Source organism: Equus caballus, chromosome 13 (genome assembly GCF_041296265.1).
Source record: "Equus caballus isolate H_3958 breed thoroughbred chromosome 13, TB-T2T, whole genome shotgun sequence".
NCBI classification, from domain to species: domain Eukaryota; kingdom Metazoa; phylum Chordata; class Mammalia; order Perissodactyla; family Equidae; genus Equus; species Equus caballus.
The window spans coordinates 5,159,616-5,185,845 of record NC_091696.1 but is presented as its reverse complement, the minus strand read 5'-3'; the positions used below and the strand labels follow the sequence as shown (position 1 = coordinate 5,185,845).

General features: G+C 52.5%; 2 protein-coding genes across 10 annotated transcripts in view; one reads left to right on the top strand and one right to left on the bottom strand.

Moving 5' to 3' along the window:
• The window catches only part of USP42 (ubiquitin specific peptidase 42), a 57,177-nt gene extending 55,728 nt beyond the window's left edge, over positions 1-1,449 (top strand). For all 6 annotated transcript variants that reach the window (XM_023655246.2, XM_070230708.1, XM_023655244.2 and 3 more), the window contains one exon: positions 451-1,449. The gene's annotated coding sequence lies outside the window, so the exon portion shown is untranslated. The remainder of the gene's footprint in view (positions 1-450) is intronic.
• Positions 1,450-1,653: 204 nt separating this feature from the next.
• Positions 1,654-26,230, bottom strand: part of CYTH3 (cytohesin 3) — a 92,133-nt gene continuing 67,556 nt past the window's right edge. For all 4 annotated transcript variants that reach the window (XM_023655248.2, XM_070231419.1, XM_070231418.1 and 1 more), the window contains exons 2-13: positions 25,462-25,544; positions 23,473-23,537; positions 22,841-22,907; positions 17,812-17,930; positions 12,456-12,536; positions 11,010-11,122; positions 10,669-10,817; positions 10,297-10,408; positions 5,297-5,373; positions 5,142-5,213; positions 4,877-5,031; positions 1,654-4,604 (exon numbers count right to left, since the gene is read on the bottom strand). In XM_023655248.2, coding sequence (XP_023511016.1) covers positions 4,532-4,604; positions 4,877-5,031; positions 5,142-5,213; positions 5,297-5,373; positions 10,297-10,408; positions 10,669-10,817; positions 11,010-11,122; positions 12,456-12,536; positions 17,812-17,930; positions 22,841-22,907; positions 23,473-23,537; positions 25,462-25,544 — 1,166 coding nt within the window. In that variant the 3' untranslated portion in view covers positions 1,654-4,531. The remainder of the gene's footprint in view (positions 4,605-4,876; positions 5,032-5,141; positions 5,214-5,296; positions 5,374-10,296; positions 10,409-10,668; positions 10,818-11,009; positions 11,123-12,455; positions 12,537-17,811; positions 17,931-22,840; positions 22,908-23,472; positions 23,538-25,461; positions 25,545-26,230) is intronic.

The following is a 26,230-nucleotide window of genomic DNA, read 5'->3' as shown; positions in this document are numbered from 1 at the left end:
GGGCGTCAAGTAACTTCCCGATGGCACGTCGCTCAGGGGCCCCGGGAGCCCGTAGTTCGTGCAGGGCGCCCTGCACCTGCCGAGGCGGAGGGGAAGCGAGCCATTTTGCTGCTGAAAGGGAACTTTGTCCAAATGTGGTACTTCTCGCAGCGAGGGGGACCGTGAATGAATGTCAGTGAGTCGTCTGCAGAGGACAGTGAGCATTAACTCCGAGCCTCAGGGCGCGCCCTCGGGAGGGCCAGGCCGGGAGCTGCTCCACCCCGGCGCGAGCGGGCCGGGTGGGAAGGGTGGGGGGCCCGCGCCCAGCAGATGGCGCCCTCCGCGCGGGCCGCCGTCCTCGCAAAGAGCTCCCCGCGGCCCGGGGCCTCGACCAAGCCGTGCAGGCTCCCCGGAGGCCGCCGCTGGGCCACCCGCCGGCAGGCACTAACGCCGCCGCCTCCTGTCTTTCAGATTCGAGTGTCCAACAGAAGCCATCCCCAACCCAGCTTAAATTATAAAGAGAGAGGAGAACTCTGTCCAAATCTGCGTGGTGCTTCTTTAGTAAATACTGTACAGATTTTACCATGAAGAACTTTTTTTTTAGTTTTTACCTTTTCTTAATTACCCTTCTTCCAAACGGATGAACACTTTCTACAACTGCTGACCATTGTACAATACGTTGTATATAGATCACATTGAAATAACGCCCTGGACTAGAACATCTCAATGCTGCTTAATCACAGACTCAGGTTGATCACCGTGTCCACGTAACGCTCCTCCGAGGCGGACAGCCGCGCGGCCACTGGGAGGCCGCGGGATCGCTAAGGACAGACGACAGTGTGCATACTTAATTTAAAGACTTATTTAAAGAGTCACGGGCTCTCAGCTAGACTTTTGAGAGCAGTGTGTTTTCTGTAATGTCTGATACTAGAAACTAATTTGCTTCATATTTTAGTTGTATTCAAGATTTGAAGATGTATTTTATAGACAAGTTCTGTTTTTGAACTTTGTGGAACTATTCCAATCAATTTACCAGTTATGATGAGTATTTACATTATGAATGTATAATCCAAACATTATTTGTAAAGCCTACAGTATGTTTTTATTACATAACACTTTTTTATACAGTGTCTCTTGTCTTGACTATGATATTGGAGTCTGAGTCGTCAGCTTGGTCCCTTAAAGTTTCTAGTTACAGACAGAATCATACTGTGATTTTATTTTTAATATGGATATGCTATCAAACTGTGATACACTTAGAATTCACTGGTCCTGCATCAGGAGACGGAGTGGGGAGACTGTGTTGGATACAGTTTGTATCTGAATGATCTGTATGCTTCATACAGTTGCTGTTGTTCAGAGATGTCTAAAGTTTGATCTTTGTTTTTTTAAAGATTAAAAAAGCACTTGCCCCACTGTAAATATACAGCATGTAAAATTTATATAGTATATAAATGGCAGCAAATTAAACACTTTGTGTCTTATTTTTTACTGCTGTTTTCCCCATTTGCTTACAGCCGGCCGCCTTCCTGTTGCATCCGCCCTCTTACAACCGCTAGAGCTCCAGCCACAGGCGCTCACCCCGCATGGGAGGAGCGGACCCCGGGGTGGGGGGTGGGGGGTGGGGGCGGAACCTGACCATCGATTTTAAAGAACCAGGCCGTAGACACTCTGTGAACAGTGCGTTCGATTTTTATTTAGTGAACACAGTATTTGCAATTTGATAGCCATACACCCTCCAATTTGACTAACTATTCACTTTACAACAAAATATCAATAGATATAGGATATTTCTTCATGCACGTTGTGGGAGTATATACATTGAAAAACAAACACTCCAGAAGTCAATCTATATGTACATTATTTACATATTAACTATATTTACTGTAAATAGAAATGTTTCCTAAGAAAAAATAAAATGAGAAATCACAACGTGTGGTTTCTGGTCTAGAACAGACCTAACTTCTGGGCAAAGCACATCTATGCAGATAGACGCATTTTAACCTTAAAAATATGCGCTGCTTTATATGAAGCATTAAAGGCCGCTCCATCTATAAATAGCTCCTATTTTGACTCAGTTTGGTACCACATTAAACTGCTCGAAAATGTTCTGTGATCCTGAAGACACTGTCGCCTGTCTGGGCCCAGGGTCGTCCCGTTAACCCTCCCACGGTAACAGGCTGGGCCGTGGAAGCTGCCGCCTCCCCTCGCCCCCCACGCCCCTGGCCTCGTGTCCCGAAGGAAGCTGTCTTTGGCCAGAGCCGGACGGCTGATCGGAGCCCTGAGCGCGGACGGGGGTGGGGAGGAGGGCGCGCGACCATGCTGAGGTCCAGGCCACAGGCCCTCCCCCACGGCCCCTGACCCGGGGGCTTGGTGGGAGTGACGGCCGCCTGCCTGTCAGCTTAATACTGTCACAACACCGCCTGCAATTAGATGATTCCAGGTAACGCTCTGATGGCGGTTAGAGACCCTCAGCACCGGCTTCTGCATCGGCCCTGGGCCGGGGCCACCGGGCAAGGGGCCTCTACAGACGCCCAGAGGAACAGCTGCTCACGGTGCTCCCTTCCGCTCCCTTCTCCCAGCCCCACCTGAGGCCAAACCGAGACGGAGCGCCCCGCCACCCCCAGGGTCCTGGAGGCAGACAAAGGAGCCTGACACCAGGTTTTCCTCGAGACACGATGAGTGGGCGAGGTGGCAGCAGTGGCGGCAGCACATGGTCTGGGGTCCGGGCAGCGTCTCTGTTTTCCTGGAAGACTGAGGCCAGAGTTGCATATATACCAGTCGCATTTCAGGAACGCTGACTTGCCTTTCTCAAAAACTAAAGTTTCAAATCTGAGGTATCGGTACAGTAACAAAGCCTAAAAGCTCAGGAAGTGACCAAAAAAATCCGTTTGATGCCTGTCGGAGCGTCGTGGGCTCAGACCCCTTTGCTGTCTAGTGTGTCTTAAAGCTACGTCAAGGTCAGCTGCACCGGGGCCAGGGGCCCACCGCCCGCAGGCTCAGTGTCAAGGCAACTCACAGGCAGGTGACTCCTGGGGGACCTCCGCGTCAGGGCGCAGTCAGAGGATCCCCTCCTTGGACTTGATCGTGCACAGGAGTTAATGACCTCCAGAGGGTGCAGACTCGGGGCGTCTACGCAGCCCAGCCAGTGCAGGGCCGGGCGCTGGGTGGGGCCGGGGGGTCCGATACAAAGGCAGGCCTCTGTCCCTGGCCATCCTGAGGACAGCCCGGCTCGGCCAGCTCCCGGGTCAGCCTCACCCACTCACGCCAACACGCAGCCCGACCAGCTCCTGGTCGTGATCTCCCCAAGTTCCACCACCGGCAGATACTTGGGGTTTGCAACTATTTACAGGAAAACCTAAGCGCCGCCCATGTTCCTCCCACAGCTGCTCTTTCCCTCCTCATAACAGCAGATTAAATCTCTGCAAACACGGAACAGGCTTATTTCTAGTTACCTGTCTATACGTTACATTGAGGAATCTGCTCAAATTATCATCAGGTCAGTAAAGTAAGTGTTCATTTTGCCAACAGGTTTTGAATAGTGAAGACCGTGGTCAAAAGCCAGTCTGAGCCACGTGTGCAGCTGAACCGTGAAACTGCCGTGTGGGGTCAGGAACAGTCAAATCTTAGCTGTTTCACCTGGTTCAACGTACAGACTAGCAGCGCTGGGGTTCAGCAGTTACAGGATAAACGCCCAAAACCACAACTTATATTAATGATTTGCCTTTTTAGAAAGTGTCTGTGGGGCCATGAAGTCTGAGCTGGAGAGAGGTCCTGGGGGACCTGGACACCTGGAGCCCCAGCCCCACCCAGTGCGTGTCGCCCTTGAGGACACAGGGCATCTGGCTCCACCAGGAACGACAAGGGCGCCCCTCGCTGACAGAAAGGCCCCCCCCCAGCGCCCCGCCCCGTGCAAGCGCCCTGCCTCACCCGCCCTCCAGGCACTGCATACGTGTGTGTGTGTGTGTGTGTGTGTGTGTGTGTGTGTGTGTGTGTGGCATTTCTTTCAGTGCACACAGTACATACTTGTGTCCAGGAGTTAAACTTATAGCTGCCATTCTAAAAATACTACTGTTAGAAAGTATCTTTCATTATAATTTCAGAATATAAAAAGGCATATAAAAGCTAGAATCATATATATCTGAGAAAAAAAACTCTGAATAAAAAAGTGGTAGCTTTTCCTTTCCTGCTTTGCTAGAAATCGGTGGCTTCCGGAACAGTGAGCACCGGCACCGTGAGCGCACATGGCGCCACTGGCGGCAGTGAGGTTCCCGGGCGTTGCTGCGGGCGGGGCCGGCGAGGAGGATGGTGGCGACATCTGCGGGCGCGGGCAGCTCGGGAGTAAGGAGAGGCTCACAGCTGACAACATCCCAGACACGCGCACGGGCCGCCTCGGGGGCCTGGGCAACCCCAGAGCACAGCCCGGAGGCAGCGCCTCCCAGAGACGCCTCTGGAAAAGGCCTCCGGGGCCCAGGGGGTCCTGGGGAGGCCTCCAGTCACTCTCTGCTGTGGGGTTTGGTTTTTCCTTTTACCTGTCCAGGCCAGGAGAGCTCTACTTTTTATTGGCAATCCTCCTTTTCCTTGTGGCCAACATGTCGTAGAAAGGATCCCTACTGATGCTCGCTCTGGGGGAAAGGGGGAAGACTCGGTTAGGTGGGAGGGTGGGTCCTCCCGCCCCAGCGCCCGCAGGCCCTCCAACCAGAGGGGGCAGGCGGCAGGAGCAGAGTGGCTCCTCCGAGTGGCTGGGGGCAGAGGGGTCAGGTTCTTGCACGCCCAAGTACAGGTGCGCACAGGCAGGCACACACACGTGCAGACAGGTGCGCACACGTGTACATGCACACCCTCTCTCAGTTAACCACCCAAAGGAAACGGCTCGGAGCTGGGGCTCCCCGCGCACCTGATGGACTTCATCCACTCCTCCTTCTCCTCGGGGCTGGGCGCCGAGATCCGGTACACCACGTGGTTGCCCTCCACCACTCGGCCGTCGGCTTCCGTTTTGCAGGCTTTGATGACCTGCCCTTTGTGGCTCGGGTTATAGAGCTCAAAGCAGTTCTGGCGGAGACAGGGAGAGGGGCCGTCACGGCGCGTGTCCCCACAGGCCCGGTGGGTGAGGCTCCCAGCCGGTCGGGGAGGAGAGGAGTTGCAAGAGAAGGGCAGCTTACGGGTTTCCGGGGGTCCTCCACCTCCCTGATGCTCAGGTTTTCCAGCGGGATGATGCCCCTGGGCTCCTTGTCCTACGAGAGAAGAGCACACGGCGGCGCTCAGGCCCGGCCGGCCGCAGGGCCCCACCACCCACGGCCGCCGCCCGGCCACTCACCGTGGTGTACTCAAAGTAGTACAAGCAGTTGTCGGTCAGGATGAACCAGCGCCGCTTCCAGGTCTTCACGCGCCCCCCTGAAAGCAGAGGCCTCGAGGGTCAGCGTGGGGCGGCCAGGGGCGGGGCCCGGGCCCTACACTAAATCCTGCAGTTTTAGAAACGCCAAGCTTGGCTTTCAGTTTCCTTCCTCGTGAAAATTCCGACCTTCCACCCAACACTCAGCCAAGGCCTGCGCAAGGCTGTGTGCCTGCCCGCTGGCGCCCAGGGGGCGCGTGGCCCTGGGGCCCTGCATGCACCCCCCAGGCCCACCCCCGCGCCCTCTCCATGGCCACCTAGATAACCCAATTGCTTCCCAAATCGGCTTCCGGGAAAAGTTAGTCATGATGAATGGGTTTAATCTCCCCACGTGGAAATGACAGGAGGATGAAGTCAGGGCGGCTCCCGGTCTGTCCGGCCGTAATCCTGTTACCGCGGCCGCTATCGCATTACCGAGGACTCTGGGCAGCCCTGGGATCCATCAGAATCAATTACTCCTCGGCCCAGGGAATTGTTCGATTGAATTAATCTCTTAACAAGATCTGGAACCCACATGGAAACACACACACACACACACACACACAGAGCCCGCCTGCATCTACTCGCCTTTCACTACAGACAACTTTTTTACTCTTAAATATTTAGAAGAGACAAACTGGCTTCAATTTCTAGCCCTTGCTTCTGACATGAAGTTGAAAAAACAGAGAAAAACATGCAATGTGGTAAAAAGAGAGTCAAACGACACATGGGCACAGGGTCAGAGGGCTCTCCATGCCCCACGGCTCCCCAAGGTGACGGCAGTGACATTCGGGAGTGAGCTCGCCCCCCTTTCTCTGCAACATGGAGCAGGTGAGTGTCGTCAGGGCTGAGGGTCAGAGACCCAGTCCCTGCACAGACGTGGAGACAGGACGAGGGAAGGAAATGTCGTGTGGGACACGGGGGGACAAGAAGGGACACCTGTCGGCCCCCAGGTCATCCCAGGGCTGAGACAGGAGGCCTCCCTGACCTCTGATGTTCGCAAGGATCCAGGCGGGGGAGACACCGGCTTCAGGGAGGGAGAGAGCCCCAATTGCTAGGATTTGGTGGCACGGAGGACGGGCGCTTGGAGACCCCTCTGGGACCCTTCCCCCTGCCTCACTGTCCTTCCTCTTTTGCAAGGCCTCAGGCAGGTGGAGGCTGGGCCACGCTGGAAGGGAAGGTCTAGGGCGTCTCCCCCCGCCTCACTTTCCGGGGCTGCCCCCACCTCACTTCCAGCCCCATCAGAAGGGTCTGCCCACATGCTTCTCCGAGATTCCTGCAGCAGCGCCCTCGGCCCTCAGACCCCAGCCCACCCCCCCAGCTCATGCCTTCGTGCCCCAGGGCCTTTGCTCAAGTGGCTCCTGGGTCTGGAGCCATACCCCTTCCTCCAACGTCTCTCTGACCCCCTGAGCTGGGCTCTTGCTCTCTGTCCCTGCGTGCAGCCTCGGCACTCCACCGGAATCCTCCGCTCCCCACTGGACAGGGCCTCTCATTCGTCCCCTTTTAAGAGCCAGCACACGGCAAGCCCCAGCAGCCGGCAGGGCACAGGCGGTCCTGGTCTCAGCTGGGCTCCATTCCCCCGCCTCAGCGACAGGGAGGCCCAAGTTCACACGGAGGGGCCCCAGCAGAGCCTCAGGGCAATCGGCCTCGTCCCAAAGTCCTCCGGTGACAGGGGACAGCACCCATTCTCCTCAGGCACATCCCCCCAGCCCCGGGCCACTGGGAACGAGTCCTGGGACAGCACCCTCTGACCCCCAACAGCAGCCCACGTGGCTCCTGAAAAATAAATGATCCCGCCGCTCCTGGCCTGAAGCCCCCAGGGGCTCCCCTCTCAGCAGAGGAGCTGAATCCCCACGACAGACAGACAGACAGACGGCCCCAGGCCCGCTCCGGCTCCCTGCCCCCGCCCCGCCCTCCGCTATGTCCCGAGCCGCTTCTCAGAGCTGCCCCCAGCCCCTGTGCATCATCTGCCCAGCACCGGCTCTGCCTCATGCTCCTGTCGCTGGGTCACTGGGTCACTGGGTGGCTGCCGGTGTTCTGTCACCACAGGCCCCACGCCTATCACCGACCCAGCTGCCTTGAGAAGCGGCTTGGCCAGGAAGGCGTCCCAGCTCTGCGCCGAGTTCAGGGGCCTGTCTGGGGACCCCAACTCTGGCCCAGGGCTCAAGGCCAGGCGGGCTGCAGGAGTCTAGACTGAGGCCCCTGGGGCCCCCCCCAGGCACCCTCTCAGCCCCGCGGGCAGCCCAGCAGGGCCAGTGGCCACGCCCTCGCTCTCAGGACCACAGCAGGTTTTGCTGCTCCACTCCTGCACACGCTTCAGGCGGAGCTTCAGGGGCGGGGACCTGCGCAGCCGCCCCTCGTGCCTGCAGAAAGGAGCCTGGCTTCCCCACGTCCTCTGTGCAAATTTCCCACTATTTTCATGGCTGTTACGAGGCACGTGCGTGCGCCCACACCTAATGCGTCCACACCTAATGCGCCCACAACCAGCACATGCACACACGCCTGCGATGCATCCTTTTTTATGCATGGCAGCTCAACTCTGACCCACATTCCTGCCAGTGTTTTTAACACAACTGACTCGTTCTCAAAACCCAGTGCCTGCTGTGTAAGGTGTTTACTTGACAACCACTAAGCGACACTGGTACTCCTGTGCTCGCCCAGGCCTCTGGGAAGGGCCACCCGCACCAAGGCTAAATTGACAGTGAGACCCGGCTGAGCAGGGGCACGCTGCGCCTTCCGTCTCCGTCTGAGCAGGCACGTGGGGCACACGGTCTGTCCTCTAGGCCCATCTCACAGGTCTCGGGCCACACGCCTCTGTGTCCACCCTGTGCTGGCGGGGCCCAGAGCTGAGTGCAGGAACCCGCCCGGGGCCCACCAAATGCCCCTTCAGCATCAACTGCCAGCAGATCTATGGCCTCCTTGGTCCTCAGAGATCGACACCCCCAGTCTCGGGTGGCCAGGCCAGCATCAAAACTGGCGGGAGGAGGCCTGTGGGCAGAACATCTCTGGGCACTGGGGGCCGGTGCAGCCAGGCAGGGCAGGAGCCCTGGAGGGACCAGCCCAACAGGCTGCTGGGAGTGGCTCTGAGAACAGAGTGGATACAGAGGCTGCCTGGGGGCGAGAGAGGCAGCAGGGGGCGTGCCGAGGCTGCCGGGCCATCACCTGGCCAGCGGGCTCCAGGTCTGAGCAGCGCCAGCATCGCTAGCTTTGTGGCTGCCAACGAGGACGCCAGCGCTGACTCCCCTTCACACAGACACAAGGGATGGGCAGTAGGGGCAAGGAATGAGCAAAGCCCAGGCCCCTGGGGGCCATCCCCTGTGCCAAGGCCACATCTAGCTGCTTCAGGCCCCTCGGGCCCTCATTCAGGGCCAGCCAGCTCTGTAGCTCCCAGGACTTGTGCACTGATGTTGGGGACCGCTTATCTGCTCAGCCGGAAAACAGAGTGGAAAGCAAGGCCGTGGTGCCTTCATTCCACTCACTCAGTTCTGCCTCTAGAGCCGGCCGCAGCCCCGGCACCGGCTGCCAGGCAGGCCCGCGCTGTCCCCGGCCCACAAGGGGCACTTGCTGGCAACGCAGGAATGGGAAGGCCCATGTGCCACTGCTGGTGTTCTGGCTGCATCCCCCCTGCCCTCACCCAGGACCAGAGTGTGATGTGACCGGACAGTCGGGGACACCTTAAAGGTTCCTCAGGCATTCAAGTCTGAGGCTGTGGTTCTGGGTCTTTAGGCAAAGATCCAGAACTCTCCCAGACCTCAGCAAAGCCAGAAAATAAATCAGAGCAAGACCCCAAATTGTAGCAGCAGACCCATGGCGCGCACCCCCACGCCTGTCACACTGTCACCATGCCTGTGTTTTGTCCTCCCCTTGAATAAAAACACAAAGTCACCAGAATTCTCGTAGGCCTTGGTGCCTTGCAATCTGTTCTCAAAGAGCCTGGATGGCACACAGTTGTCACATCTCACAGGCTCTAACGTCACAGGAAAGCAGAAATCCCAAGCCCCCAGCGTCAAAACCCCTACCAATTCCTAGAATTGCCCAGAAAATGCAAAGGCCATTCTACTTCTTTGTCAACGGCTCGGAAGCCTCTACGCCATGTGCGGACTCTTTCCAGGGGGGATGCAAACGTGCGCTGCTAGGTTAGTATCAGAGGGGTGACTGGCGAGGCTACAGGAACGGAGCTGGCTCCTGGCCACCTCGCTGCCACACGGCCCTACAGACGGGGGGCGAGCCTATGCCCACGCGGCATTCCCATGGGCCTGGGACCCCGGGAACAGAGAGGCTGGCGCTCCGGCCACTCCTCGCCCAGCCCTGCGGTGTGGGTGTCACCTTCTCTGCCCCTGGCGTGAAGCTAACCCCAGCAAGTCCAAAGCCACACGGGTCAGACGAATGGCAGCCACAAGTCAGAGCTTCACACAGACCAGCGGGGGAGAGAGACCGAGAGAGGAATGAGCGGCTGGGGAAGGGCAGGAAGCCACTGGGTACGTACCTCCTACCGCAGAACAAGCAGGGACAGCCCGTCACAGAACAGAAAGGTGGGAGCCACAGGCAGAAGGAAAACAACAAGAAGGCACATTTAAAGCACGCATGGAAAATCAGCCACGCCGAACCAAGAGAGGCACGCAGGTTCTCGGAGGCCGGTGAGAACAGAAAACTGCCTTGGGTTTGTCTGGACACTAAGTGAGCAGTTTTCTGGGAGGTTCGTGCAGCCCGGGCGCCCCTCTCGGCCACAGACACTGACAGGATGGCCCCGTTCGGACAGGGCCCGAGTCGGAACAGCAGCCAGCGAGTCTGGGGCAGGCGGGCGGCCGCCGGGAGCGGGTTTTGGCCTCACGCATTCTTGGTGAGGTCCCTGCCTCTGCTCAGGGGCCCTCGCTGGGAGGAGCGCGGAGCCGCGGCCCCGGGCTGGGGGCAAGGAGCGCGGTCCCGCCCCACCGGCCGCCACTCACCCAGCTTCAAGAGCCAGCCCTCCCGGTCGGGGTTGAAGAAGGTGTGCGTCAGGTCGTTGCCGTCGTCCTCCGGGATCTTGAACGGCTCGTTCTTGATGCTCTCGTACAAGTTCTGCGAGGAGGAAAAGTGCCAGCGCTCAGGGACCGCGACGGAGGAGCAAGGACCCGTCCTTCCCTCTCTCCCAAGTGCAGAAGCAGCATCAGGCCCAGGACCAGGGAGCCGGGGGCTCCCTAAAGATGCTTTAAAATAAACGGACTGGTGCTGCCGACGCTCATGGGCAGAATGTGACACTCCTGCGGGCCAAGGACAAGGTAAGGGCCGGCGAGGAGGGAGGGAGACAGCTCGGACGCAGCGGGCTCGGAGCAGCTCACCCTCAACAGCTCCTCTGGGAGGTCCCCTCCCTCGTTGATGCCTCGGTTCATGGTGATGAAGCGCTCGGCGGTGGGCTTGTCCCGCACGTTGTGGTTGTGGAGGCTCGTGTTGAGCATGATGATGGCAAACGACAGCACGTAGCACGTGTCTGCAAGAGGTCAGAGGGCAGCAGGGAGCGCTCAGGGCCTGCGAAGCCGAGAAGCTGGTCTAGGATTTCTACGTGAGAGGCAGACCCACGCGTGCAGGAGGCGCTGCCCTGGGGATGCCACGGCGGGGAGGCGGGCCCACAACACAGACGCTGGGGCTAGGACCAGGGGCCGGGCGCGGCTGTGTCACTGACCCGTGGACTGGAAGACGCCGGGGTTACACAGGCAGTAGCGGGACGCGAACGCCTCCATCATGCGGTCAATCTTCTGAGCCTCCCCTGGAAGTCTGAAGCTCCACAAGAATTGCCTGCAGAGAAAGGAGCACTGGGAATGACCACGTGTTTCCACGGCCCCGGCCTCACGAGCCGGGCCCCAGGGAGGACACCAGGTGCACGGAGCAGGTGGCAGGCGACGCAGGAGAAGCCTCAGCTGTCAGAGACCCCAAACCCAACCCAGGCAATGTTCCGAGGGCCGAGCACCACACGCTCCTCCTCCTGGGCCACAGGACAGGACAGGCGCCAGAGGGATGACCGGGAGCTGTGGGGCAGCAAAGCCCAAGAATCCACTGGTGGCAGCGGGCAGCTCTGTGCCCTCAGCCATCCACTGTGGGGCCAGCTGGATGTCTCCCCTGCAGGAGCAAGGCAGGACCCTGTGGCTCGGGGCCAGAGACTGACCAGCTAAAAGAAACGGCCTCCTGGCTGCCACACCGTAGATGCCCCCCCAGACGCACCAGGCCCGCACCTCTCCGTGACGCAGGTTCTCAAAAATTGAATCTAAGCTCCTGAACCCCAGCAGCAGGATTCACACTGTGTAACCCAGGCCAGCTCTGAGCACAAGGGCGGGAGGGTCAGACAGCAACGCTGCCGCCACCTCAGTCTGCAGCAGAGGGACGCCACGAGGAAAAGAGCTCCCGCTGGGGCAGAGCATGGAGAAGAGCGGAGACCAGGACCAATGTGGGCGGTCACATGCTTCCCAGCCTCAGGGCAGGCGGGGGCTTGCTCCCAGCAGGGACCCCGCGGCCAATGGGCTCAGGGCTCGTCCATCCAGGACCCAGACCAGATGGAGAGCCAGTGCGGCCCAGGCTCGAGGTGCAGCCATTGGTGCCTCAGCCTGGACACCATGGAAGAAACTAGATCCTGTCAGCGGTCCAGGAAGAGGAGCGTGTACAGGAGGATGACCGGAGTGGACATCTGGAGAGATGACACCGGCCCCTCTGCTCCAGAGGCAGTTGTAACTCAGGGCCTGACGCCCAGCGATGCCCGGTTTGCCCGGACGAGACTGGGACTGGGGGCGGCCACCGATGGCAGGACACCCACCCTCTCCCCGGCACACACTGCAGCAGTGGGAAGAAAGCACGCACACAGCTGCCAAATGTCATTAATTCTGGAAGAAAGCAAGGAAGTGTGACGGGGAAGCAGAACCAGTGGCCACGACGAGGCGAGCAGAAGCCCATGTCCGGGGTGCGTGTCTGCGCTCCACCTCCTGCGGCTCCGGAGAGACCATGAGAAACGAGGGGTGCCAGTGTCCCCAGAGACGCACGCGGCCCTTCCGGATCCCCCGGAGTGGATGGGTCCCCTCCTGTCCAGGCCTCTGTCCCTGCCTTCCACCTGCTCCGGGACAGCACCAGATGAAGCGCTCACCTCAAGGCCTGGACGAGGTTGAGGTCGGCAAACTCATGGAGTTCGACAAAAGCCTGGAGGACTCTGATATTAAAGTCGTCCCTGGGAAAAGAAGGAAACGGGGTTACAGCCCACTGCGTGTGATCTCAAACATCTCCTAAAGCCAGTGTTTGCAGGCTTTGATGTCGTATGACTCAGTTAAGACATTTGTCACGGTGCGTTTGTTTTTGGATTTGGCGCAAAGATGACCCAGCAGGATACAAAGAGTTTACTTGGCAGAGGTCACAGTCAGGGTAGGGGACCGTCCTGAGATCCCAGGGCGGGCCCGTGGGTGCCCCAGCCTCGGTCTCCGCTGAGCCCAGGAGGCACGTGCCCCATCACTCCCCCAGCCCTGGCAGGGGCTCAGACAGGGGACGCCACCCCGATGCCACACACCAGGAAGTGCAGGTCTGGGCTCAGAAAGCAAGGACTGGAGGAGAAACGATACCTTATGTTCATAATTAGCTTTGCAAAACTAAAGTGAACGTGAGAATACCGTAAAAGGTATAATTTTTCACGTCAACATAAAAGATGACGACAAAATGGGAAACGATGTAACAGCGACAACTGGCTTCACTGGAATTTTAACTCAAAGCCGTTCCCAAAGCCCCAGTCTCGAGGTGCAGTAAGGACCCCCCCCAAGCCAGCAAAACACTTTGGTCCCACCTGTCCCACCCAGAGGGTGGCGCCTCAGCTCCACTGGTCCCAGCTGACCATCCCCTCATGTGGCTCCCAGCCACTGATGGCAGCTCCAGCCTGGAGGCCGCTCCGTCTCCGGAGCCCATGACGGCCTCCGGCTGCTCTCGCCGCTTCTGCTGCCGTTCACCCCACCGCCAGACAGTCTACTCCACGGGGATTGTTCTAAACGGTGAATCAGACCACGCCCTCCCCCCTCCATGTCAACCTTCCAATGTCGCCCCTTTTCCCTCCTACAATGAGCCCAGAGGCCATCACTGCCCTGAGCACATCTCCATTCTGTCCCCTCCCTGGCCTCCGGCCACAGCACAAGCCAGCCCGTGGCCCAGCCTCTGCCCCAGATCCCTGTAGGGCTCACTCCCTCGTGCCCTCCACATCCTGACACAAATGTCACTTTCTCAATGAGACACCCTGACCAGCCCCCCAGCTCTCCCGGTGCCCCTTAGGCTCTCCTGCTTTTCCCTTCCTCCTTCGCCCCCCGATCGCCTGCGAACACATGATAGGTTTTCTCATTTCTTATGCTTATCATGTATCTTCTGCACTGCTCCAGCGGAATGAAGGGCCACAAGCGGAGGAAGCCATCTGCTTACCAACGCCACTCAAACGCCTAAAACAGTTCCTGGCACGGACTTGGAACTTAATATTTTTGGGATCTCAAAATCTGCAGGCACTCAGTATTGGGCGACTGCGTGGATTGTCGGACTGCATTATGCAAATGCAGGTCATCTCGTCGCACACCTGCCAGAGGACGATGGAGAAGTCCTCACAGCACACCCTATTAGACTAGGTGTCGGAACTCCTAAGACGCTGCTCAATTTTTTTTCCTAAATCAGCTTTGTTGACACATAATTCACATACCTAGGAGCAGCATGATTGGGTCACATGGTAAGTTTAGTATTTTGAAGAACTGCCAACTGCTTTCCAAAGTGGCCGTATCATTTCATAACCTACCAGCAGCGTACGAGGGTTCTAACTTCTCCGCATCCTCACCAGCATTTATCATCTGTTTTTTTTTTTTTTTTTTTTTTTTCCACTACAGCCATGCTAGTGGATGTGAAGTGGTATCTCGTTGTGGTTTCCATTTGCATTTTCCTGATGGCTAATGATGCTGGCCACCATCCATGCCTTAGACACTTATTTATGTATCTTCCTGGGAGCTCTGCCTAAACTTTATAATTATGTGTCTTTTCATTATTGAGTTGTAACAGTTTTTTATTCTAGATATACGTTCTGATCAGATTTCTACATGACTTGCAAATATATTCTCCTATTCTGTGGGTGGTCTTTTCACTTTCTTGATGATGCCTTTGAAGCACACGCGTTTTGAATTTTGATGATGTTTACCTATCTTTTTCTTTTGCTGTTTGTGCTTTTGGTGTTATAGCTAAGAAACTCTTGCCTAATCCAAGGTCACAAACATTTACCTCTATCTTTCCTTCTGTTATTTTATAGCTTTAATTCTGGTATTTGGGTCTTAAATCTACCTTAATTTTTGTGTACGGTTAGTGGTCCAATGCCACTCTTCTGCACATGGATATCCGGTTGTCCCAGCATCATTTGTTGAAGAGACTACTCTTTCCCCCCACTGAAGTGTCTTGGCATCCCTGTCAAAAATCACTTGCCAGTAAATGTGAGGGTTTATTTCTGGGTTCTCACTTCTACTCCACGACCTATATGTCTAACCTTATGCCAGGACCGCACTGTCTTGATTAGTGTAGCTTTAGTCTGTTGTCTAATTGGGAAGTGTGAGTTCTCCAACTTTGTCCTTTTTTTTCCCCAAGATTTCTGTGGCCATTCTGGGCCCCTGAATTGCTCTATGAATGTTAGAATGAGCTTGTCACCTTCCACAAAGAAGTTAGCTGAGATTTTTCTGGGAGTGCATTAAATCTGTAGGTCAACGTGGAGGGTATTGCCATCTTTGCAATATTAAATCTTCCACTCCATGAACATGAGATGTCTCCGTTTAATGAGTCCTTTTCATTTTTCCCCCCAACATTTTACATAGTTTTCAGAGTAAAAATTTTGTACTTCTGTTAAATTTATTTCTAAGTATTTTATTCTTTTCAATGCTATTGTAAATGGACTGCTTTTCTTAATATCCTTTTCTGCTTGCTCATTGCTACTGTATAGAAATACTGAATTTTTTATATTGACCTTGTCTCCTGCAACCTTACCGAAACTTGTATTTTTCTCTTTCCAAACTGGATGCCTTTAATTTCATTTTCCTGCCTAACTGCCCTGGCTGGAACTGCCAGGACCATGTTGGACAGCCGTGCTGAGTGCAGTTATCCATGCCTTGTACTTGATCTGAAGGGGAAGCAAGAGAGAATTTGAGGGTTTTTCACAGGCGCCCTCTGCCATGTTGAGGAAGTTCCCTTCTTTTCCTAGTTTGAGTATTTTTATCATGAAGCAATGAATTTTGTCAAATGCTCCTCCTGCATCTATTGGGACGATCATGTGGATTTTGCCCTTTATTCTTCTATTGATATATATATATTAATTTATTTTTTGTATGTTGAAGTAACCTTGCATTCACGGGATGAATCTCACTTGGTGTACAATCCTTTTTATATACTGCTGGATTTGATTTGCTAATATTTATTTGAGGATTTTTGCTTCCAGAGTCACAAGAGATAGTGATCTGCGGTCATATTTTATTGTGATGTCTTTGCACAGTTTTGGTATCAGGTAGTACAGGCCTCATAGAATGAGTTGGAAAGTGTCCCACTCATCACTTTTTTCTTATGTTTTATTGAGGTCATAATAGTTTACAACACTGTGAAATTTCAGTTGTACATTATTATTTTTCAGACACCATGTATATGTGCCCCTTTCCCCTCATGCCCACCCTCAAGCCCCTTCCCCTCTGGTAACTGATAACCTGTTCTCTTTGTCCATATGTTTGTTTATCTTCCACATGAGTGAAATCATACGGTGTTTGTCTTTCTCTGTCTGGCTTATTTCACTTAACATAATACCCTCAAGGTCCATCCAGGTGGTTGCAAATGGGATGATTTTGTCTTTTTTTTTTTTTTTTACAGCTGAGTAGTATTCCACTGTATATATACCACATCTTCTTTATCCATTCATCTGTTGATGGGCACTTGGGCTGCTTCCACATTCTGGCCTTTGTGAATAATGCTGCAGGGGTGCATGAGTCTCTTTGAATTGTTGATTTCAGGTTCTTTGGGTAAATACTCAGTAGTGGGATGGCTGGGTCGTATGGTATTTCTATTTTTAATTTTTTGAGAAATCTCCATACTGTTTTTCATAGTGGCTGCACCAGTCTGCATTCCCACCAGCAGTTTATGAGGGTTCCTTTTCCTCCACATCCTCTCCAACATTTTGCTGTTTTTTTCTCTTGGTGATCATAGCCATTCTAACAGGTGTAAGGTGATATCTCATTGTGGTATTCATTTGCATTTCCCTGAGGATTAGTGATGCTGAACATCTTTTCATGTTCCTCCTGGCCATCAGTGTATCTTCTTTGGAAGAACATCTGTTCATTTCCTCTGCCCATTTTTTGATTGCTGGTATTTTTGTTGTTGAGTTGTGTGAGTTCTTTCTATATTTTGGAGATTAACCCTTTGTCAGATATATGACTTGCAAATATCTTCTCCCAGTTGGTGCGTTGTCTTTTCATTTTGTTCATGGTTTCCTTTGCCTTGCAGAAGGTTCTTTAGTCTGATGCAGTCCCATTTGTTTTTTCTTTTGTTTCCCTTGTGCGAGATACGATATTTGAAAAGATCCTTCTAAGACCAATATCAAAGAGTGTACTGCCTAGATTTTCTTCTAGGAGTTTTATGGTTTCACATCTTACCTTCAAGTCGTTAACCCATTTAGAGTTAACTTTTGTGCATGGTCTAAGATAATGGTCCACCTTCATTCTTTTGCATATGGCTGTCCAGTTTTCCCAACACCATTTATTGAAGAGACTTTCCTTTCTCCATTGTACGTTCTTGGCTCTTTTGTCGAACATTAGCTGTCCATAGATGTGTGGTTTTATTTCTGGGCTTTCGCTTCTGTTCCATTGATCTGTCCCATTTTTCACTTTTGATCAAGTATTTGTAATAAAAAGCTAGAAACAGAGGCCACCCTGGTTGAACAATTGTTGGGCTTCAGTTTAAAAACCCAAAGTCTATTTCGGCTCACCCAGGGCATGCGCTGCCGTGGGGTTCCCGCCCCACCTCTGCTGAGCAGAGCAAATGGACTTTTAAGTGGAGTTGGCCGGGAAAGTGAATCTGACCAGCTGCTCTCCATTTAAAAAAGTACTAACTTTCCACCTTTACTCACACCCACAAGTAACAGGGGAAAGAAAACCACTGAGAAATCTGGTGTATTTCTGGGCAAAACATCAAAAGAAGATTAAGATGCTGTCCAAGGTGAGGAGAGAAAGGCATTTTCGGTTCTGTTGGGATTTCCTGTGGAAAGAGTTCCAGAGGAGCCCAGATCCCACCCACTTCCAGAACACCCACCCCCCCACCTCCTCCTCACAAGGGCACAGAAGAGGACGTGACTGCACGGGGCTCACTCCTTATCAGGGAGCAGCCAGCGCACCCCTATAGCCCATGGCTGAGTAACTGTGACAGACCCTGCAGCAGAGGGTGGCTCTGGCTGGGCTGCTCTTTCTCCTTCAACTTACCTCTCCCCCAGGTAGTCCCCAATGACGGTTTTATTTAGACCTTCTCCTTTATACAGGAACTGGGCCACGTCTTCTGGGGAACTCTGCAGCAGGTCATTCTCTATTAGGAACTGAATTCCCTGAAGAGGAACAGAAGAAACGAAGCACCGGTTAGGAGGGTGACCCAGACTCATTTTTCAAAGACACAGATACGTTTAGTGTAACCACCTTACTGATTTGGACACAGGAAAAATAATACAACAGCACAACCTGATTCTCACATCGCCACACTACCAGGCACACGTCCAAGAAAAGCAAAGCGAGACATTCATTCCTCCTGGCAATTTAACAGGTTCAAGGACAAGTGGGTTACGGAGCAAACCATTCTAAGTGGTTGTTAGAGATGACACAGGCAGAAGTAACAATAATACCAGGTTTCCCAAGCTCAGGAAGAGGGTCTGCTCTGTGTCTGACAGGAACACGTCGCACGTGGGTGGCCAACCCCATACGCGTTACCAAGTCCCTCTTTCCTCGCCATCCTTCACTAAATAATCACTTCCCTAGCCTTCCTCGCAACTAGAAATGACCTTGTGACACAGATTTGGTCAAACAGATAGAAAGAGAAGTCTGCAGGGGGACCTAGGAAAGCTGCTGGCTTCCTGATAAAAGGGGCCCCGTGAGTAGGCACTGTTCCTTCCTCCTCCTGCCCACCTCAAACACACATGTGATGACCGGAGCCCCAGCAGCTGCTGTATGAGGGAAAGGCAGGCATGAACACAGAGCTTTGGTCCTGCCCCTTGAGATCCACTCAACACCCTGCAGCTACCTCTGCTGTGGGAGAAGACAGCCCACTGTGTAAGCTGTCTTCACAGGATTTGCTGTTACCTGTGGCCGGGCACGTTAACTGATCACCAAGCTTAAGGCAGTCAAAGTTCCCCACCACTCGAAGGACCTATGGAGAGCAGCCAGCCATCTCTGAATAGAAGGCTGCAGAGGGGCTGCCCCGGCCTGAGCGAGCTGTGCTCCGTCTCACAAGAAGCCTTAATAGCAGCAAAAATGTACCTCGGACATAGCTCTGAGCTGGTTTCAAAATACATGTTGGCAAAGCAAGCAAGAGCATAGGGAATCCTGTCATCTACTTATCTAGAGGCTATTTCTACGAATTCAGACATGGTCTTCCACTAAAACTCTCAGTGCCCGAGACAGGGCTCCCTCACGCTGTTATTTGTTTCAAGCGTGTGTCTCAATCAGAATACAGGTGGAGTTTCCTATTGTGTTTGTAGCGTAACACGAAAGCGTCTGTCTCTTAAGAGGTTAACTGAGCCCAGTCGGATTTATGGTGCTTCCTGGTTTGCTAGGACTTAGTCCTGACCCCATTCTGTCCTCTTTCTCATACCTTGTCAGCCTTTGTTGAATTGACCAAGCCTTCCTTATAAGTTTTCCTAATAATTTAGAAATCCTATTTTACTGCTATTCTTAGTGCTTACTCTTAAGATTTTAATGAATATTTACACTTGCATTCATCTACCAACACCTAGACCACCTTGCCCAACTGACTGCCCTCCTTGCTACTTACATACTGAGAGTCTTAGAGAATCCGGTCCTTCTTTCCTGGAAACTCGAGTGACTTTCTCTTTATCCCCAAGTTTTTCTGGTATTTTACTCGATACACAGACATGTATGGGTCCACCCACATTCTCTCTTTGTTACAGCCCAGCTCTCAGGTTTTTACATGACACATTGTTTCATTGCCAAGGATCTCTTTCACAACTCTGCTTTTGCATCACGGATAAGCAACATCCCATCATATCTCTTTGATGAGATTTATAATATATAAAATACCCTACTTTTGATGCTTCCTTCTGCTGTTTCTAGGAGGTCTGTTTCCTCTGGTGTTAGTTCTTCTGTTTGTTGAGTTTCATGTCTCTTTCGTGGTCTCGGTTTCCTCGTACATTTGGTGATTCCTGGTTGGGTGTCCACTGCTGAATTTTAAAGATCCTCTGACAGCCTAACTGAATGCCATTTATTTCTGGTTTTTTCCTGTAGCCGCCTCCAGAGATCTAGCAGAGGAGTAGGAGATGCAGCCAGATGGGGTGTGCCAGTAGCTGGTCTTTTGGGAGCGAGGGTTTCTCTTTCTTAGTGATGCTAACTACTGAAGGCACAGCCTGTTTTCATAGACTAAGTGGCCCCTTTTGCTTCTCCCACCTGGGGGCATACACGACTGCTTGGTGCAAACTCAGCAAGGACAGTCTAGACGTCCCTTCTGCGGTCGATGCCCCACACCTGCTGCCTCTGAGGATGCCGAGCCCCTGACGCTGCTCTCCCTTACCGGAGCAGTTCTTTCTCATATGTGCTTTGGGCTGTCACTCATCTTGTGTCTTTCTTGTGTCAGGCATTCCTCAATTTCTAGTCCACTCAGTGACCTCCTGCTTGTTATGGATTTATATGTTATATTTTTAAAGGCATTTCTAGGAAACTGGGAATAAAAGCGAGAGGCTACCGAGTGTCTTCAGCTTCCATGATCTCATCAACCTTTCCTCTTATTCATTTATAAACCCAAGTGCTACTTCTGGCTCTCTAATGCACCTGAACACATCAGAGCTCTCTGCTCAAAATGTTGTCACTCTGTGACTTAATTTCCCACTAGCCTGAAAGAATGTGCCTACTCTGAAAATAGCCTGTTTCACAACATCGCAAGGTTTAATAGGTGCAGGAGGGGAACAGAATTTGGAACTGCCTCTGAAGCAGGCGAGATCACCCAGTGCTGTCAGGGACTGAAGTCTGAGGCCCCCGAAAATTCCTCAGTTGAAGCCTGACCCCACTGTGATGGTATTAGGAGGTGGGGCCTTGGGGCAGGGCCCTGATGTGATGGAATCAGTGCCCCCATAAGAAGAGTCACAAGACAGCTTGCTCTCTCTGCCATGTGAGGACACAGCAAGAAGATGGCCATCTGTGAGCCAGGAGGAGGGTCCTCCCCAGAGTCCGAACATGCTGGCTCCTGGATCTTGGACTTCCAGCCTCCAGAACTGTGAGAAAGTGAATTTCTGTTTTTAAGCCCCCAGTCTACGCTATTTTGTTGGGGTGGCCTGAGCTGACTAAAAGAAGTGCTACAAGCAAATCGACAAAACCAGAGAATTCTGATAATTTTTCCCAGCGAAAGCAAACACGCAGACTAAATGTGCCTTCTGCTTTTATCGAGCAATAGAATTACAAATGAGTTCCCGAATGCAACCAATAATATTAAGAAGAAAAAACCTTTTAGGTGAAGAGGAATGCAAAAACAAAAAGCCTGTAGGGCAGCTTGCCGCAGCCCAGATGAAGCGGATGATGAAGCGGATGAAACACCCACTTCCTGAGCCGCGGTCGGCAGACACCACAGGGCTGACGGTGGTCTGAGCCATCCAGGCTGCCTCGGGGCTCCCTACAAACCAACCCCAGCGTCTGCGGGGGGCTCGGTCAGTGCGGTGTTTACAGGCACGACCCTCCCAGTCAGATTCCTTGCTCAGGACACTGGGCGGGAGAGTTCCTGGCCCTTATTACTGTAAATCTGACACACGGTACGAGTGAAGGACAGGCAAGAACCTGACAGAGGACTTTCTAAGAACCGAGGGTAAGTTCACGCTCAGGAAACCAAGACCCAAGGCAGAGTGCACCACTTCAAAAAAAAAAAGTATTTGTCTGTTTCAGGAGCAAGATCTGAATTTATCCGTGAACTCACTGGTGTGCTGTCCTGTGTTGCACTCTAAAACGTAAGGTCTAGTTTTAAAAACACCCACTTGTTACACGATCTCTCTCCTGAGATGCCCCCAATGCTTATTAAATCAGCTGATACTTCAACTCCGTAAGCTCAACTTCTTAAAAAGAAAAAAAAAAAAACTGTAACTAACCCCAAATATCAAATCATTACCATATTCACAAAATTGTCCCCAGTGACAATTTGGAGATGATTTATGCCCATAAGCAGGGAATTAGGAAGCAACAGAGAAATGTTCACAGTGGCTGGAGGGCAGCAGTTAAACAAAGACCCTCCTCCGGCTGGAGAGGTGCTGTACCTGAAGAAAATCCAAACTTGCAAACCGTGAACAGGGAATAACAGTGCCTATTTCTTTAAGTAACATTTGCAACTGTGCTTGCAGCTATAAATGTAAGCTTACAGATCTCAGACCTTGCACGGTTAATGTTAATCCCTGCAATCAACAAATATTTATTGAAGGAACAAATAATTAACTAGTACGGAGGCTCGATGCCAAAAAAAACAAGGAAGACGTTCGAAGTGAACACCGATTAAAGACGAATGAGGAATGAGGTAAACCAGCTCCGTGGCTGGAAGTCAACCAGGGTGAGGGCGCCAGGCGACCTCTCCACGGACACGCCTCTCCTCTCCTGGACCACGAGCCTCTGTGGCCGACTCAGGTCCACTCTTCTGTCTCAAAACCAAAACAACCTTACAACTGAGCCACATAGTCCAAAAAGATTCATAGATTCTGCTAAGTCCTGTAGCTCAGACTCAGAAACAAGCAGTGACATGTTGCAGGCTTCATTATGTTGGGGAGTTTTCCTAGAAAACCCACTTGAAAAAAGACCAAGATATTGGCTTAAATCTGCAGAGTTCTTGGGTCTTTCGTACAGACATCCTCTTTTTAAGGTAAAGGAAATGAAGGAAAGGAATGAAGTCTTCTTTCTTGAACCATTTAACCCACCTAGACCATAAAATCTACAAACTGCCCAGCTGGACTCCCCTCTGTCTCTGCCCCCACGAACCAGGCGACCCCCTGGCTGTGGGGTCTGAACACGTGTCCACGTGGCTCAGGTGAGGCCAGTCCTCACTCAGAACTTCACCCAGAAAGAAAGGTCTTTCGGTCGGGGGACCAGTCCGATGGATGCGTTTGCTTCAGCCCGCTCATTAGCAGCCCCTTTTTTGATAAAAATTTAACATCAACGCTCAGTATTTTTATGAGGTCGTATAACCACCTTTGTCCAAAAGGGAGACAGCCGTTAAAATCAGTCAGCCAGTCTCTTGCGGGCCAGAAAACGGAATAGGCTCTCTCACCTTTTTGGGGTCCATGTTGAATTTCTTCCTCCCCATCGCGATCTGCTTGTTCCGCTGAGTCGTTTTGCTACGCGTGTGGAAGGAGCGAGACACGGTTACGGGCTGTCTGTGCCGCGCTCACTGGTGAGCGCGCGGCCTCCCACGGGGCACTCCCCCCACGACGGCGACCACAAGGACCACAACGGCTGAAGGGAGGCACGGCTCCCGGCGCCCTCCCCGCTCCGGGTGGGAGCAGTGGCTGGCCGGCTGCCGGGGCTCTTTTCTACCTCTGATAACTTCTCCAGGAAAAGCTAACGAGAACCAGCGATGGAGGAAAAGCACAGCTCCCTGTCACACGGAACGGTTACCTGTGACAGGTGAGTTCGGAGGCGCCAGTGCCTCTTCCTGAACTACAAGGGTACACAGTGAACTAGAGAAGGCAGGGGAGAGAAGCAGCCCCAGAGAAGGACCCCGACTCCTCCACAGACAGCAGGAAGGAGGGAGGGGTGGGGAGGAGAGGAAATGACTCCAGAAAGGCCCCCCACTTCCCGGTCCCAACATCCTCCCCCGCCGGTGTCACCGCAGTCGGCACGAGCTCCGCTGGAACGGGGGAAAGAGATGAAGGAACTCGAAGGTGCGGCCGCATCGTTTACCTCTCCTCTACGGAAGTCAGGTTGTCGATCTCCGTCATCACTTCAGCAATTTCGTATTTCAGTCTCTGTCAAAAGAGCAGAAAGGACGGCGGAGTGGGAGTCTGGACTTCCTCCTCCTGGACCCAGAGACATCCTAGCCCTCCGGGGGCACGCTGCCCCGAGGTCCCACCTGGACATCACGGGCATGGAAAACCAATCCTTTCTATTGACAGAGAGAGTGGCCTGGTCAGCACCACCCCCACTCAGGAGAAGACAGAATTATTTATTCCTCCACCTCTCGTCAGGATGAGATTAGGGGGTCCCCTAGGCAGATCCTGGAGTAAATGTGTGTAGAATCGAGAAGGGACACTGGAGAGAATATCACAGGTGCAAAAAGATAAAAACAGCAAAAGGAAACAAGGGGTCCTTAGCTCACTCACTGCAGCCTCCAGCTGTCACCCCACTCAGCTCCACCACCCTTCCCTTCACTGCCACCCCCGTCCGGGGTAAGATGGGGAGAAGGTACCGCGCGTAAACACATTCCTCAGTCCCCGAACCACCAGTCTCAGGGTGATTTCCATAACTGTGCGTGAGATGAAGCACCATGGACAGAGCCCAGGAGGTGACAACAGAACTTGCCTGTGGCACTCGGACTCCTCTGTTCCTCCATGTGGCTCCATCACTCACTGCGAGACCTTTGGAACCCTCTTAACCTCTCTGGGCCTAGGCGCTCTAACTCAAAAATGAGGTCCTTAGATCTATGTAAGACTCCATGGACGCTGTTATTACTAATGACCAAACAGGACCATTAACCTTAAAACATCCTCTTCTTCAACCAAAGCACCCATTCTGGATTTCTGAAGGGTCACGGGTAGGAACGAAGGGTACCTTTAGAAGAAAAAGCTCCACGGAATCAGCTTTCCAATACAAAGAAATTTTTGTTCAGAACCCTACTATTTTGCGTGCCAAGAAACTTCAGACTGAAAATGTGAGCTTCTAGAAAGGAGCTATTGTCTGGACAAGGCCTGGTCTTGCACAAGCAGCCTGTCAGGCCACACTGATTCTGGCATGACAAAGATCAGGAAGCTTCTCAAAGAAGATCCACACGTCTGGTTGATTGCCCAAGGAAGCCCCAAACGGAAGCCGCGAATGCTGGTCTTCTGCATAATCTCTGCCACAATTACAGACACTCAGATTCTGAGACTGCGGCCCCACTCCTGCACTTCTCCCACGGGACGCCCTCCACCCTATCCTCTGAGGACACAAATGCAGAAACAATGTTTATCCGCCTGTGTTGTATGCATCATTCTACGCCCACCAGCTAGCAGGTGCTGGGGGCACGGTTAGAACTCAATATACGTTTATTCACTTATTCAAAAGACCTGAGCACCAAAACTGTGACAGGCAATGTTCTAGGTGCTAGGGATACTGATAAATGAAACGAGTCTCATTACACAATTTCAGCAAGCAGTATGCTTGTGGATTGCTGCTGTTGCTTAAAAATGCCGGGGCCGGCCCAGTGGCGCAGTGGTTAAGTGCACACGTTCCACTTCGGCGGCCCGGAGTTCGCTGGTTCAGATCCCGGGTGCGGACATGGCACCTCTTGTCAAGCCATGCTGTGGTAGGTGTCCCACATATAAAGTAGAGGAAGATGGGCATGAATGTTAGCTCAGGGTCAGTCTTCCTCAGCAAAAAGAGGAGGATTGGTGGTAGATGTTAGCTCAGGGCTAATCTTCCTCAAAAAAAAAAAAAAAAAAATGAAAAAGCTCTTTGTGACTCTGGAATCACGTGTCACTGACTCCCGACTCTGCTTCCATGACGTCTTCTTTTCCATCCCAGGGTCTGCATACCTGGTAAGTCAGATCTCTGCTTTATCAACCCGGACAACCATCTTACTCTGTCACTTCTTGTGGCTCGGACATACACATACTAGATACCCATTTTTCACATTTTCATGAAGCTATTTATTAATTTACCTAAAAGCAAAAACTAAAGGAGATTGTTTTTTACCTCAATGTCATCAATAAGTTCCTTTTTCCTTCGACGAATGTCTAAAAGTTCTTCTCTCTCTTCTAAGGAGAGGTCTTCAGGCACTGAAAGAAAAAAAATCAGATGAAACAATTAAACAACTACTCTGGAGAGCAATCTGGCAACATCTAGTGAGGTTGAAGATGGGCATACGAACAAGCCAGCAATTCTGTAGGTAGGTATTTATCCCAAAGGAACCCTAGCATATAGACCACAGGTAAGATATTCATAGCAGCTTTGTTCATCATAGAAAAACAGTATGGAGATTTCTCAAAAAAATTAAAAATAGAAACACCATATGATCCAGCTATTCCACTTCTGGGCATTTATCATAAGAACATGAAAACACTAATTCGAAAAGATATATCCACCCCTATGTTCATCGCAGCATTATTCACAGTACCTAAGACTTGGAAGCAACCCAAGTGCGCACCAATGGATGAATGGATAAGGAACATGTGGTACATACACACGATGGAATACTACTCATCCATAAAAAAGGGCAAAATGGTGCCATTTGCGACAACATGGATGGACCTTGAAGGTATTATGCTAAGGGAAATACACCAAACAGAGAAAAACAAATACTGTATGATTTCACTCATATTTGGAAGACAAACACATAGATAAGGAGAACAGATTGGTGGTTACCAGAGGGGAGAGGGTAGGAGTAAGGCAAAAGGGGTAAAGGGGCACATATGCATGGTGACAGATGGAAACTAGACTTTTGGTGTGAAGATGATGCAGTCTA